This window comes from Globicephala melas, chromosome 16 (assembly GCF_963455315.2).
Source record: "Globicephala melas chromosome 16, mGloMel1.2, whole genome shotgun sequence".
Taxonomy (NCBI): Eukaryota; Metazoa; Chordata; class Mammalia; order Artiodactyla; family Delphinidae; genus Globicephala; species Globicephala melas.
In genome coordinates this window covers 75,986,537-76,002,151 of record NC_083329.1, presented here as the reverse complement: position 1 = coordinate 76,002,151, position 15,615 = coordinate 75,986,537, and the positions used below count along the sequence as shown (strand labels likewise).

Here is a 15,615-nt window from a genome sequence, read left to right as displayed (position 1 = left end):
AAAAAATATAAGCGTTTTCCACTTACAGGCAACGTTCTGCATTAGGAGAGTGTCTGGCTGCCTTTGCTGGTGCCTTTCCTGTAGCATTTTTGGAAACTCATCTCGACAAACACAACATTTACTCCATCTACAATACTAAGTCTTCTCGAGAGAGAGCAGGTAACACAGAAGCATGTGCACTACTTGATATTTGAAGCTAAAGCTTAATGACATTTGTTGTGTTTTCTGACCATGATTTTTTAATGGGCTATTTTAATTTATTATCTCCATGCCATTTGTTCTTAGGTGTTATTATTTGGAATTTTTTGGAATGCTGTATACTATTTCCTTAGTGTTTCTGAAAGAAAATTAGTTTAATTTCTTCTAAGTCAATGAGCCACAGACAAATTAACCCTCTTAATAATAAAACAGAATAATCAGCAGATATGGAAAAATAGGTCATTCAATCACCTCTTATAGGTAGTCAGTAAGTGTATGGTGTTCTTATTTGTTACAGTTATACCTTTCATTTCTCTTGCTTCACCGGGTATGTCTATCTTATTGGAACAGTTTTATTTCATGTGATGTTTTTCTGATAGTTTGATCCTCTAAGTCTGATAAAGTATATTTTATTTTAATCATTTTCCAAAAGCCCTCAAGAGTTCCCCCAACTTGAACAAGAATTATTAGCTGTTCACAAATGCATACCTCTCTGTTGATGAGATCATTTCTCTGTGTAATTCATGTCTATATGGGAGCTACTGGTTACACTGATTTTATAGTGAATTTTTCAAGTAAAGAACCTTTTAAAAACTTGAATAATCGTTATTTAATTTGCCTAATTTATGATTCGAATTTCATATCACAGAGGAAGTTAAAGAAAAATATGTTGAATATAACTTAGCAGTATTTTCTACATAAATGGCACAATATATTTGTAAACAATAAAACACAGTTGAGTTTGGATTGTTAATTATGTGTATAAGCATGTCTTATAAAGTTGTCTTATTAAAGGTTTTTGATTCATTAATATTTTTGTAATGAATCAAGAATGAAGCAGATTGTTATTTTGTTACAGATAAGGAAATACACAGAGCAGATAATTTCCCCACTTATTTTCTATAATACGCCGTTTGCATAACAAAGGAAAGGAATTGCATTTAATGATTCTCCTTCATTCATTTTCTTAGTCAAGTCATTCAACAAATGATTATTGGTAGATGGAGAAGATGGTGTATACAAAGATAAATAAGATTTGATTTTTTTCTTCAGGGAGTTTTTAGTTGCAGTAGAGGTAGAGAGACTGGTGAATATACGTGATAGAATTCAGAATAAAGAACACTGGGGACACAAAAAAGCAGTTTGAGCTGAGAGCACCTGGGAAGACTTAGCAGAGTTTGTACAGATGAGCCTTGAAATTAGGAACACTGAAAGTCTGGTACGTTAGGGGAAACTTCAAGTACTTTGAGGTGGCAGTAGATTTCAGGGAAGAAAGAGAAAAGATGAGGCAAGAATGGAAAGCCAAAAAGAGGCGAGGTAGGCTTCCTGTGTCAGGTAAGGAGTGGGGACTGTACCAGGGCAAAAAGGATCCTTTTATTGGCTTTAAAAAGGGAAGTAACATGAGTAGCTTTGCATTTTAGAACTCCATCATGGCAGAAATAAGGAAGACGAATGAGTGTGCATCACCAGTTAGAAAATGATTGTGGTAATGCAGAAGAAATCTAATTGGGCAAGACCCCTTGGATGGAGTCTATAGTGAAGAGGTTATGAGAAATCCTAGAGGTAGAATCATCTCCTGTAGGAGATGAAGGAGCATCACAGCCTAGAATTTCTCCCAGGTTTCTAGCCTGGGTGACTCATTGGATAATGTTGTTCTCACCAGATAGTAGTGCAGGCTCAAGGCGTAGATTGGAGAGGAAAGGTCAAGTTTAAATTTAGACCCGTTATATTTTAGTTGCTTTTGACACATTCCTTATGAGACACACAAAAAAACTTTAGGAAATATGGCTATGAGAGTTATTCTCTTACAGCAGAAGCCCGTAGGAATGGCAAGAATTGCCTAGGCAAACATATAATCTGAAAAAGAGAAGTGAGTTCAAGATAAATCCCTAAAGAAAACCCATATTTAAAAGTTCAGCAAGGAGAAAAGAGTTAGCAAAAGGAGACTGACAAAATTCAGAAGAGAGTCAAGAAACACTGAATGCATTGAAGTTAAGGAAAAGGGGGATTTTAGGAAAAGGAACTTTGGTCAGTGATGTGAAATGCCCTTGAAACACTTAGTAAGATAAGGATTGTAAGAGAATAAATTCGTTCAGTGGTGAAAAGCAGAAGCCTTCAATTCTGTGGCTAGGAGAGCACCTGGAAAGGTGTAAACAGTCTAGGAGAGAGCTGAGCACGTGTATAGATAGGTTTGCTGCGGAAGAGGCCGTAGAGAAGAAGGAGCTGAAAATACAGTCCTGAGCAAGGTGCCTGCTGGAGGATAGACAGCATCAGAACACAGGTGAACCATGAATGGGGACCTCAGAACTCCTGCTGAAAAGGGGAACAGACGTGAATGTGAGACCAGACGCAGAAATGATGAGAGCAGGCAGCTGGAAGAAGAGACATCTGATATTCCTACTTGTTCTGAAGTAGAAGGATCGGTCATTTGGTGATCTTCAGGTGGTTGGGTAGGGACTCGGGGAAAAAGAAAGTTTGAAATACCTGCCACGGGAAAAGGGAGAGGCACAGGGAACTTTATTCAATATCCTGTGATAAACCGTAATGGAAAAGAATATAAAAAATGAATGTCTATATGTGTACAACTGAGTCACTTTGCTGTACAGCAGAGAGTGGCACAACATTGTAAATCAACTACATTTCAGTTTAAAAAAAAAAAAAAAGGAGAGGAATCCAGCTGAAGGCATGCCAGGTCTGGCCGAGTTTTGAAGCCCAGTGTGAAATGGTTGCTTGTGTCTGTTTCGGGTCACTTCCTTCACTGAATCCATGTCATTTGTACGTGTGCTTCTCTAGCTCTTAATTTGCCAACTAATGTCGAAGATGTTTGTCCAAATATACCATCTTTGGAGAAACTCATGGAAGAAATTGTGGACTTAGCTGAGTCCGGTATTCGCTACACACAAATGCCACATGTGATGGAAGTTATCCTGCCCATGCTGTGTAGCTACATGTCTCATTGGTGGGAGCACGGACCTGAGAATAATCCAGGAAGGGCTGAGATGTGCTGCACGGCTCTGAACTCAGAGCACATGAACACGCTGCTGGGAAATATCCTGAAAATCATATATAATAACTTGGGAATTGATGAGGGAGCCTGGATGAAAAGGTTAGCAGGTAAGACTGGGAAGGAATGTGCCACTTCCATTTGTTTATTTCCAAAAAGATTTGAAATACAGAAGACTAAAATTTTTCTATCTCAATCTTTGTGAATATTTGCTCTGTGCTCAAAAACTATTCTGGATTACTTCTGTCATGCTGTTCTAAAAAAAAAAAAGTAGATTTAATCAGACATTGGGTAACTTTCCATATAGTTACTACTTTTAAGTGAGTAAACATTTTCTAGATTTGACTAATCTCGCTAAGATTAATCAGTGAACACAGCAGTAAAAATTAATGATTCTGCAGGCAGAGACAAAAATAAAACTGGATATTGAAACCACCCAGGTTTAGTCATCTCTCTTAGCGGGAATGGGGGAGGATCATCAAAAGATACAAATATTTACATTTAAGCTTCTCTGTCATTGCAGTATTTATATTGAGTAATTGGAAGCAATTTGAATGCCCAGCCACAAGAGTATGGTTAAATAGGTTGTGCACATCCATATTACCAGAATATTATGCTTTTTTTCAAACATTAAGATTTCAACAATATTTTATGATGTGGAAAATATTCAGAATATCATGGAGGGTTAAAAGAAGAACTTTAAAAATTTGAATTCAGAAGTTTACGTATGATATTACTTATTGGGAAAATTTCCAAAAAAAAATACACCAATGTCTTACTAATTTGGATAGGGTAATTATGGTTGATTTTTAACATTTCTCTTTTATACACTTCCCCAGTATGTGTATGTTACTCTTAGGGAGAAAAAAATTCCTTTTAAAATGGCCTAAAAAACAAACTTATGGTTACCAAAGGGGACAGTGAGGGGGAGGGACTAATATATACACACTACTATATATAAAATAGGTAATGAACAAGGATGTACTCTATAGCACAGGAAACTCTGCTCAATATTTTGTAATAACCTCTATGGGAAAAGAACCTGAGAAAGAATGGATATATGTTTATGTATAACTGAATCACTTTGCCGTCTACCTGAAACGAACACAGCATTGTAAATCCGATATAAAGTAAAAATTAAATTGAAAAAAATGGCCTAATCAAATTTAGACCTGTTGCTAACAACTACAACTATTATTAAATAAAAGAGCAGTATTATATGTAATCTAACTCTTCCACTGGGTCAAGGATGGGGACAGTTATAATGAGATGGCGTAGTAGTTAAGTAGGTAGTGGTCTCATAGAAGTATTCAGTGGTGTGTATCTCTTCTAAAAAATGGGCCGGGGGAACTTTTCCATTTGGGGACTTTTCTTCTTTGTGTGAAAATAATTGATTTCCAAAGTGAATGAATGTCTTTTTTAAACTTCTAAATTAGCTGCCAATTTCTTTCTTTCCTTCTTTTTTGAAAACAAGGAAGCACATCAGTTTCAATTCAGTAATCATTTTTGAACAGCAGCTATGTAATTAGGTTTGGGACTAGAAAAAGGACTGAGGCATGGGCTGAATTCTAAAGGAAGGCATGTGCTAGAGGAGAGGGAGGCTTAATCGTGCTGTACAGTTGTGATGACCATCTAATCCTCATTTTAATGAATGTTTATGCAGAGCGGAATATTAATGTCTGTCTTCAAACAGTATTTTCCCAGCCTATTATAAATAAAGTGAAACCTCAGCTCTTGAAAACTCATTTCTTGCCATTAATGGAGAAACTCAAGAAAAAGGCAGCTATGGTGGTATCAGAGGAAGACCATCTGAAATCCGAGGTCAGGGGGGATATGTCCGAGGCTGAACTTCTCATTCTAGACGAGTTCACCACGCTGGCCAGAGATCTCTATGCCTTCTACCCGCTCTTGATTAGATTTGTGGACTATAACAGGTAGAATGTTCAAAAGTGATTTAATTTCTCTAATTCAGTCGTAACCTTACTGTGTTCATACGTCCCAGTGGAATTGCTTCATTCACTACTTAGCAATGAGTTTGTTCACAGTGATGACAGTATCAGATGTGACTTTCACCAAACGTCTTAAAATTACAATTGGAAATCCCATTGTGGAACAGTCTGCCTTGTGGGTGTAAAAACTAGCACTTTGACAGTTACATGTTTAAATTATTTAAAATGTTACAGCTGTACACTGAAGTCATTTATGAGCTCTGTGGACAAGCATGCTCACCCTCAGTTTACTTGGTTTCACATTTAACTTTAGGAGTGTGATTTTTTTTTTAATTAACTTTAGGGAGTAACTGAGACACTACTTTATTTATTATGTGATCTAGGGCAAAGTGGCTAAAAGAGCCTAACCCAGAAGCAGAAGACCTTTTCCGCATGGTTGCAGAGGTGTTTATCTACTGGTCAAAATCCCACGTAAGTAGGAAAATACTGACAGTGCTTACTCTCTGGAATATGTCCAGGACTTGCAAAATTTAATGAATTTTCCGATTCCCTTAGTAAATACCTATCAGAGTGTTTCTCAAGGTCATCTCCTTAGTATCACTTAACTGGCCAGGAGAGAGACTAGGCTTCCCTGGGGAGTTTGATGCACTATAAGCCTTCTTTTGAGTTTTGTAATTTATCTTCAAACAATCACAGAGATTTTTAATTGTGCTGAGTATTTATCATAATCAGTAGGTTTTTAGATGAATGCCTAGTGTTAGTTTCAAGAATAAGAAAAAGAATCTGAATACGTGCTTTTGAATCTCATGGACATATTTTAAACACAAATCTGTTAATATATGTTATGTACGTTCTAACCCAAATTTTTAAAGGTGAAACTATGTGAATAGTTATAATATTATTAACAGTAAAATTAGAATGTTAATATGAGCTGAATGAAAATTGAGGCTTAGTCTATTCACTGTCCTTCATACAAAATCTTTTATTACTCATCAATTATTAACATAGTTAGATGCTTACTACGGAATTATTTTGCTTGGGTTATGCTCCTTTAAAAAAGAAACACGTGTAATTAGATTGTTAACCTCTCTTTTAAAGCTCTGTGATTATTTCTGCTTTTATTCTGTATTTGCTTTCACTACTACCACTGCTTCAACACTTGACTTTGCCAGTGTTTTTATGTTCCTAAATTAAAAATGAATAAAATAATTTTAGGGTATATGAAAAAGTAGATAAAATATCTGACAGAATGGAAAGTTGCGTTATAGTTGTGCATGCCCTTAGGAAATCTGTGTTTATCCCAAAAGGCAGTATATGCTTTCCACCAGGTAGCTGGTGTTTGAGTATTCATTCTATCCCTTGGTAGGTGTGTGACTTGGTTACCTAAATTTTCTGAACCTTAGTATTCCCATCTTTGAAACAGACATATTTCTATCTAGTTACCAGAATTGTTGCCCCCAGCCAAGCACCCTCATTTGATATTCAACTATTTGTTTCCTTTCTTTATAAGTCTTATATATCAAATTACTACTTACCTTTGTAGAAAGTTTGGGTTCCTTTGTAACCTCTATTACATGAACTACTTATCTGTGGTTTTAATTGAAACTTCCTTTGGGACTTCTCAGAATTTCAAAAGAGAAGAGCAGAACTTCGTGGTACAAAATGAAATCAACAATATGTCTTTCCTTATTACGGACACCAAGTCAAAGATGTCCAAGGTATAACTCTAATCTGTTTTACTTTCTAGAAAATGTGTGAATATAACTTATGTTCATTAGTTGAATTGGTTGATATTTTTTAGATCTTTTGAAGGTTTGTAACTGGAATTTGATGGATTTGATAATATGTTTACTGATTAAACACACATACACACATAGTTTTAAGGGTACCTGGGACTTATTGTAATCAGGTGTGGCAAGACATGTAGACATGGAAATGACTGTCGTGGAGGAAGAAGATTTTACTCACAGTTCCCTGGAAACAGAAGGCACAGCGTAGAGTGAGGACACATGGGGAAGCACCAGGGTCAGCCACGAGGCGGAGGGAGCAAGGGGAAGATGTGGGCAAGAGCCTTTATTATGGTTTCTGTGGAGAGGAGCAGACGAGGTAGGGTAAGCAGGTTTAGCACTGGCTAGCTTGAGTCATTTCAGTGGGCTCTGGGGTGTAGGGACTGTCCCTAGTTGTCTGGTACCTGACCCTGGGTGGTGAGGGCAGGTGGAATGAGATTCAGGTAAAGGAGGTGATTGGAGGACAAGGACTCTGAATTGATTGGTTTGTATATGAAAGGCGTGCTTGCAGGCAAGTAATTTTCTACCTCTAGGAATTGACTAACTCTGGGAGGGGCACTCAGAGATCAGCAGGGCCCACGATGTCAAGGCATCACAATAAAAAGACATGCTTAGGGCTTCCCTGGTGGCGCAGTGGTTGAGAGTCTGCCTGCCGATGCAGGGGACACAGGTTCGTGTCCCGGTCTGGGAGGATCCCACATGCCGGGGAGCGGCTGGGCCCGTGAGCCATGGCCGCTGGGCCTGCGCGTCTGCACATCCGGAGCCTGTGCTCCGCAATGGGAGAGGCCACAACAGTGAGAGGCCCACATAACGCAAAAAAAAAAAAAAAAAAAAAGATATGCTTAATATACACACACACTCACAAAATTGCCAATCAGTATAATATAGATATAATTAGTCAATAATATGTATTCATCAGAGGAAATGTATGTACATTTATGTGTGTCAAATAAATACACCGCCAAATAATTAGCTGCATTGTTTAAGAACCACATGGATGAATTCTAAGTTCTCACATATGAAATAGAAATTTTTGTTTTCTCCATCACTCATGTTGGGGACTGGAGGACCTTTCAAAACACTGAAAAATATGTGCCTTTATCTTTTGAATTACCACTAAATAGGAAAATGAATATATTAGATGGGGTAACACACAAAATATGCTCCCAAATGGCCAAAGATGCAAAATAGTGTGGCACTGTGGCCACGGAAATCAGTCTCGACCAACTCAATAAATTACGGGAAGAGAGATGAACCCCAAGAGCCCATCTGACTTGTTTCATTGGCAACCACCAGGACAAAAAAAGTAGCATCACTCAGTACTCTAGTCTTATTCAGAGATGTGGATGCCATGCATTTGATACTATTACACATGAACTCAAAGCTAATGTGCTGGCTGAAGCTTTGCATACTAGAACACTTGTCCGACTGCTACAGGCTATTACTCTGTGCATCTGTGCTCTTGAAACACTCATAAAAGATGATAAATTTTCTTTCCTCTGGGCAGACAGTAAGCCTAAAGAGTGAGGAACTGCTCCTTCAGAAGATGCTATATACTAAGAGTATGTATGTCACAGGGATGTTCTGAACTGAAAACTGTTAGTGAATTACCCTGCTTTGTCAGTATATTGTCAACGTAGGCCAGTGTTAACAAAGGCATAGAGAGAAGACATAAGAGGTCAGTGTTTTCTTTTGGAGGATGACAATGACTCCAGTGTATTATCAAACTCAAGATAAATTAAAGGTCTTCAGAGCAGAGGTCTGCATACCTCTCTACAGACATCCTCTTCCCTCTTTTCCATCATTCTAGTCCAGTGATTCTCCAAGCATACACTCAAAGCATTGTACATCCTGTAACCTAAACTGAGGCATCTACAACCATTGACATTTACTCCTATTTTCAGGAAAAAAATCAAAAGTAATGGATAGGAGCATCTCAAACTTAATGTCGTCCCCCCCCCAAATTTTGTTAACCTTTTTAGTCTTTTTACCTATGACTGCTAACACTCTGAGACGAGATAGCTCGCAAATAACAGTAACATTGATGAAAAATTTAGAAATCAGCGACTATGCTTTGCTTAAAAAAATTTTTTTTGCCTGCATATGTGCTTGACATTTTATATTGTGTAAGTACAATAAACTTTTTTCCTAGAAAAAATGTTTCTAGTTCAAACAATGGAGTCAAATATACTCACATGTTACCTATATTGTTTTACTAAAGTAATCATGATACGCATGTGTCAACATTTGGACAGATTTGAGAGTCACTGGTTGGTCATAGCAGTGTCATAACTGCAGTTGTTATCAGTATCATTGAGGTTCTCAGCTGACCACGGATGGCAAGAAGGATTCAGAAGTGGAAGGTAGTCAGGGGCTGAGTAAGTTCTCTCCCAAAAAGCTGTATCATTTGGGTCTGGTGTCAAGAATGGATACCAGTAGTGTGGCCAGAGGTCTTACATCTGAAACTGAAATGAACAGAGAGGTGTTCCCTCCTGAAATGCTGAGAGCAGAGAGATGCAGAAAGCTTCAGGGATTTCTGCGACAAGACCTTAAACCGTCTGTCTAAGGTGTCACAGCAGCCGATAGAGCCACCCTCCCAGAGTCCTGCAGGAAAAACGAACTCCTTTTGGCCAGAGATTGAGACCAAATGCAAACACCAGCCAAAGGACATATTGTCACACATCAGTCTTCAGCCAGTCGCTTGAGCAGGGATAATAATCACTATTTGTATGGAGTGCCATTTCTCAAATTAGAAGAGTATATAAGTTGGCCAGCAGACCAATTTGGAATAGGAAATCTGGGATAGGGAAGCTCATTTTGACTTAAAGCAAAATATATGTAGCTCAGAGAGAGGCCAGTGCATGTATAATTGGCCATAATACTCTGGGAGTTCTATTTTTCTTATTTTTTGAGGAACCTCCATGCAGTTCCACAGTGGCCGAACCAGTTTGCACTCCCACCAGCAGTGCACAAGGGTTCCCTTTCCTCCACATTCTCACCAAAACTTGTGATCTCTTGTCTTTTTGATGAATAGGCTCTTTTATCCTTCATATGTCTAAATTTTCATAAATCATTTATGATTTTATGTCTATTTGGGGGGTTGTAGGGCATTTTCTTGTAGGAATATTAGAAAATTCTTCCCTTTTTCTTGGTCCTCTTAAATTTTAGGTTATTTTAGGTGAAATTGTTGGAGCTATATTTGTGGTGCGTGCATGTGTCTGTGTGTATGTGAGAGAGAGACAGACAGACACACACACACACATACAGATGGATTTAAGAGAGGTCATTTATCCGACTCTCCTCCTTAAATATGCTGTTGACAGAAATAATAAACAATCTGTAATAGGAATAGAAAAGAGTTTTATTTGAGCCAAACTGAGGGCTATAACCCGGGAGACACAGATTCAAGAAGCAGTTGAATTATGTTCCACCGTACTAAAAAATGGGGGAGACTTACAGAGGCAAACACCGCAAAATTACATAAGTTATTTGTCAAAAATTATGACTGGACCTGGCAAGAAGTAAGTGTGCTTGTTAAGTAAGGATTGGTCGGGGTCCGAAAGAGTTGCAATGCTGCAGCTGGCAGCTGCTAGCAGATGTTTTGAGAATGGCTGGTGGTGTCCTTGAGACTGATACAGTTCAGAAAATTCAAGTTCTCTGTGATGCAGGATCGTGTCTCAGACCACATTCACAGTGGCCACTGAGCTCCATTTTGGATGTCTGAGCCACACTCTATTTTCATTTTTTAAATGCATTTGTTTCTTCAGTGGTTAAAGCAGATGCACAATGCATGTTTGATGGGTCACAAAACAGGCTGTTCTAATTAGCGTAAAGTTTAAGTTAAATCATGTGTAAGCCAGAATGACTTTCCCAGATCTCCATATGTGAACATTTCTTCCCTCAGTGCCTACATATTGACCATGTTATTGTGTCTTCATATCTGATTCAAATGTTAGGATTGAAAATGAACTGTGCAAATTCAGTAGTTTCAGCAGTTCTGTTCAAGTTATTGAACAGCTCCTATGAGTAAGGCACAGTGCTTGGTTCTGCATATAAGAAAGGAACAAAATAGGTTTGGCCACTTCCCTAATGGAGCTCCATAGTCTGGGGAGGAAATTGACACTGAACAAGGAAAAAACAGCCCTTATAGACGTACATGAGGATATTTGACTGCTCGTATATTTAATTTCTTCCTACCAACAGTGAACTTTATCACTCATAAAAGTTCAAAGATTTATTGACTGTTCTTTTCAGTTTACAGATTTCCTATGGTATAGAAAGCAAGATGATATTTTGAGCATAAGTAGGAATTAATTTATCTAGTACTTCTCAAAACTGAGCAGTGTAGAGTTGCCTTCAGTGTTGATTTAAATTATTTTTATTATAAGGTTGCTTAAATATTTATAAATATCAAGCCAGGTATAAGCTCCTTCTACTTTTACAACAGTAAAACCAAAAGACCTTTACAAGTTAAATCAAAGAAAACTTCAGCACCAGTAAAATTTAGACTTTCATGTATTGAGTAATATTGTTTTGCAAACACTAAATTACCAGTATTGGGTAGAAATATATTTGCATAACTTATATCAATTTCCTTAATTTTTAGGATGGTGGTTCCTCATTTGGGTAATTATTTTTATCAGTGTGGTTAGGTTTCCTTTTAGAAGAGAGCTCATGTAAAACCACTGATTCATTATTTTTATGGGTTAATCAATTTAATAGTACAAATAATTATTCACTGTGCTTTTTCTACTAAACTTACCGACAGTACTCTCTTACAAATTGGTACAGATAAAAGCGGGATCCACACGATAAGTACATCTCTTTGGAAAGTGAATATGATTCTTATTACTGTGGTTCAGATATTGTAGGTTTGATATATCAATATATACTATATATGTAATAATATAATACATTATATAATATATAGTATTAACATATCAGCTACCATTACCATCTGATTTCAGATGTTTCAGTACTTTCACTTTGCAAAAAACTTCTTTCATTATCACGTTGTGATGTATTTTGCCTTCTTTTGGGGAAAGCAAATCATTTGTATATTAAATGATCTTCTGAATTTCTCAGCCCCAAACTATTACAGTATATCATTATCATAAAACTATCTTCAATGTTTGATTTATTATTACAAAGAAATTTAACATGCACGAAGAAGTGGATATGGGACAGCTATTTTCATTTTAACATTAGAACATGTCCTCTTAATAGAAAGAAGAATACTCACTACCCAGTGAAAATTAGACTCCGTCATTGGAGGTGACCCTGGCACAAGCATAGTTTTCAACAAAATCACTAGAGAACCCTGAAGTATCATGGCTGTTCTCAGTTGTAAACAGGTTATCCAGAGATAATCCTGAATATTTATGTAACACTGATTAGTATATTACGTCTAGATTAAGGCCCTGGGGAGACGAGTGTTCAGCCTGTATAAAAGGCAAATATATGAGAGTTTTACATATGCTGTGTGTGTGTGTGTGTGTGTGTGTGTGTGTGTGTGTGTGTGTGTGTGTATGTTGCAAAGCAAGCATTTGTCAAAGCAAAAACCATTTATTCTTAATCTTTTCTTTCCTGTTAGCCACCAAAAATCATAAATCATGCAGTATATGGAATTACCATGGATTTTTCATGCATCCACATGCCCCTCTACAATTACAATGTGCATTTTCCTTCTAAAATTATATAGAGGGAATTCCCTGGCAGTCCAGTGGTTAGGATTCAGCGCTTCCCCTGCCGGGGACCTGGGTTCAATCCATGGTTAGGAAACATGATGTGGCCAGATAAACAACAACAAAAAAAAGAAACAAAAAAATAAATAAACCTTTTTTCTTAAAAAAAAAAAAAAAGATTATCTAGAAATGCCTACCAGTAAATTCTAGTGATTTGGGAATCTGAGAGCAGGACTTAAAATCAGCAAGAGATGCTGAAAAGGAAAGAGAAAGGGTGTCCTCAGTGGGATTCCTAAGCCATAGGGACCAGCAGAAAACGAGGAAAAGGAAACTACAGGCAAGTTAGAAAAGGCTCATAGTCCTATGAGGCAAGAAGTCATTGCAGATTCCAACACTTACCTTTGTTCTGTAGGCAGCTGTTTCTGATCAGGAAAGGAAGAAAATGAAGCGCAAAGGAGACCGGTATTCCATGCAGACCTCTCTTATCGTGGCAGCCCTGAAGCGATTACTGCCCATTGGCTTGAACATCTGTGCCCCTGGGGACCAGGAGCTCATTGCTCTGGCCAAAAATCGATTTAGTCTGGTAAGGCTCCTGTTCCTACCAGTGGGAATGATCATTCAACCTCCAGATGCTCATGTGTTTGGATTCCTTCGTCTCACTGCTCTATGTCAGTATTTCATTTGCATTGAATGCTTTATTAAGCAATTTTTCTGCACAGGCCCTGGGACTCAGACACAAAGACTGCCTAATATTTTTTTTGGAGGCTGTTTTTATTTCTAAATTACGTTAATCACCCCCAGGGCATATTCAGAAACCAAAGAGAAAAGATGGCAACAAGTCACTGGTAGTGGAAAAAAATGGATTTCATATGAACTATATCAAATTTGTGATGAGAGGTATCTGCAGACTTACGAAGAGTGATTTTGAATGTTAGATGCATAATGTATTGTGCTGATTGTTGTTAGATACGAATTTGACTTTTGAATCAGCAGCTTTTCTCCTTTGTGAACATCAAGATTGAAGTTCTCAAGATTTCTTGATGGTCTCTGGTTTTCCTCTTCGTGGTTACACAGAGAGGATGCAAGTTTTCAAAAATATACATTGGGGTTGCTGTCTTTTATTCATGTAAGTTGGAGGACATGTTCTCCCTCCCGTGTTCCCACACTGAAGCAACTCTCTTCATATCCAGAGTTTGAGACCCTACCATGAGCAAATTGAAGGGAGATTGTAGGAAAGGGAGCTGCAGAGATTCAGGCCCATTGGCTTTTGTCTCATATTTGCTTCTCAGGATATGCTCCTCAGTATTACTGGATCCTTGGGGATGTTATTGGGTGCTAACATGACTTCGTGGAGATTTCAGAGAATGCTGGAGACATGCTTCTGTTTGAACCCAAGGGAACATGCTTCTGCCCTACTTCTTGTGAACTGGAAATCCAGTTGTCTTGAATCTAGGGCACTTTCACTGGAGTTAAATTAGGTGGTTGTCTTGTTTCAAGTCACAGCAATATCAAAAAATTATCTGAGCGATAAGCCCCAGATATTAATTATCTGAGCGATTTAATACATTTGTTGCATGTATTAAATCCTATAAAGATGTTTATTCAAATATATACTATTTCAAGAGGTTTATTTCTAATGACTTGTGACAGTCGCTGCATTATAAGACTTCATTTAGGTAACATTTATTTCTTGACAGAAAGACACTGAGGATGAAGTTCGAGATATAATCCGCAGTAATATTCACTTACAAGGCAAGGTAAGCCCAATATTATTAGAAAGCACACTTAGCACCTATAAACTAGTTAATCTCTCTTTAGAAGAGTACTACAAATAATGTTACTTTAACAAGTAAGGTAGTGAAAATATATCATCTTAATCAGTCATTATCCTGCTTGCAGATCCTTTTGTATTAGTGATTCTCAAGATAACAAATGATGTATTTTTAAAGTAGATCATCGGAGATTGTCAAACTTTGAAAAAAGATGTCGCCAGTTGAAATGGAGGTTGGGAATTTCCTTCATATAGCTGAGTTTGAGGACCTTTGGGACATGGAGACAGGTGTCTATGAAAATTTGATATTTTACACCTAGTGCTCAGAAACTAAATAAGTGTATTTGAGTCAGTACACACGAGATAGCAAGAATTAATGTAATAGCAAAGCCAGTGTACATTTAGAAGAGAAACATGAATGGAAACCAAGATAACACATACTTTCTAATGGTGGGTAAAAAATTTGCTCAAAGTAGTTTTTGTAGTCCAAGCATTTACCATTATTTGGAAATGCTTTCATAGTAGTGGATAAACTCTTCATTTGTTTACAGGACCTGTTATGTAATATGAGAGGTCTAGCAATTTATTATTTTGACTCAACTCTTTGCTTCTATTCAGATGTCCCTTCTGAGGATTTTTTTTTTAATTGTGAAAATGTCCAAATGTCAAAAACTAGTGGCTATAGTATAATGTATCCCTTACTGGGTATTAAAATGTTTCTTTCCAAAGATCCAAACCATATTCATTTTCTTTTAACACTTTGGAATACAATATGATAAAAGTGTGACATGCTTTTACAGTACTCACAATGCACAAGTATTATTTAGAGCAAATTTCATGTGTACTTTGTTGTGTACTCAATTATCCATTTAATTTTAACTTGAACAGAGTAGGAGATTAATTCCTATAAGAGCACGATCTCTTTGCAGATAGCAAAAAGATTTTTAACATTATTCAAAATGTTCATAAAGGCTTCAGCTGAACCTCAATTTTATACTACATGCATGGGCACTTGAGCCAATCACGTGCCCCTGAAAAGATCTCGGAAGCCCCAGGGAATTCGAGACCACACTTTGAGAACCATGGTCCCACATAGAGACAGAAAGTATTCACTACCTCTTAAGAAGGGGTTTATACCACTCCCAGGAAACAGTCAAATAAAAGTTATATCTTGGGGCTTCCCTGGTGGTGCAGTGGTTGAGAGTCCGCCTGCTGATGCAGG

The 15,615-nt window shown here is 37.4% G+C and overlaps 1 protein-coding gene across 1 annotated transcript in view; it reads left to right on the top strand.

The window, feature by feature from the left end:
• The window catches only part of RYR2 (ryanodine receptor 2), a 721,218-nt gene that overhangs the window by 589,750 nt on the left and 115,853 nt on the right, over positions 1–15,615 (top strand). Inside the window, exons 67-73 of the mRNA XM_060286446.1 lie at positions 29–159; positions 2,992–3,312; positions 4,896–5,136; positions 5,535–5,622; positions 6,777–6,869; positions 13,035–13,205; positions 14,320–14,379. Coding sequence (XP_060142429.1) covers positions 29–159; positions 2,992–3,312; positions 4,896–5,136; positions 5,535–5,622; positions 6,777–6,869; positions 13,035–13,205; positions 14,320–14,379 — 1,105 coding nt within the window. The remainder of the gene's footprint in view (positions 1–28; positions 160–2,991; positions 3,313–4,895; positions 5,137–5,534; positions 5,623–6,776; positions 6,870–13,034; positions 13,206–14,319; positions 14,380–15,615) is intronic.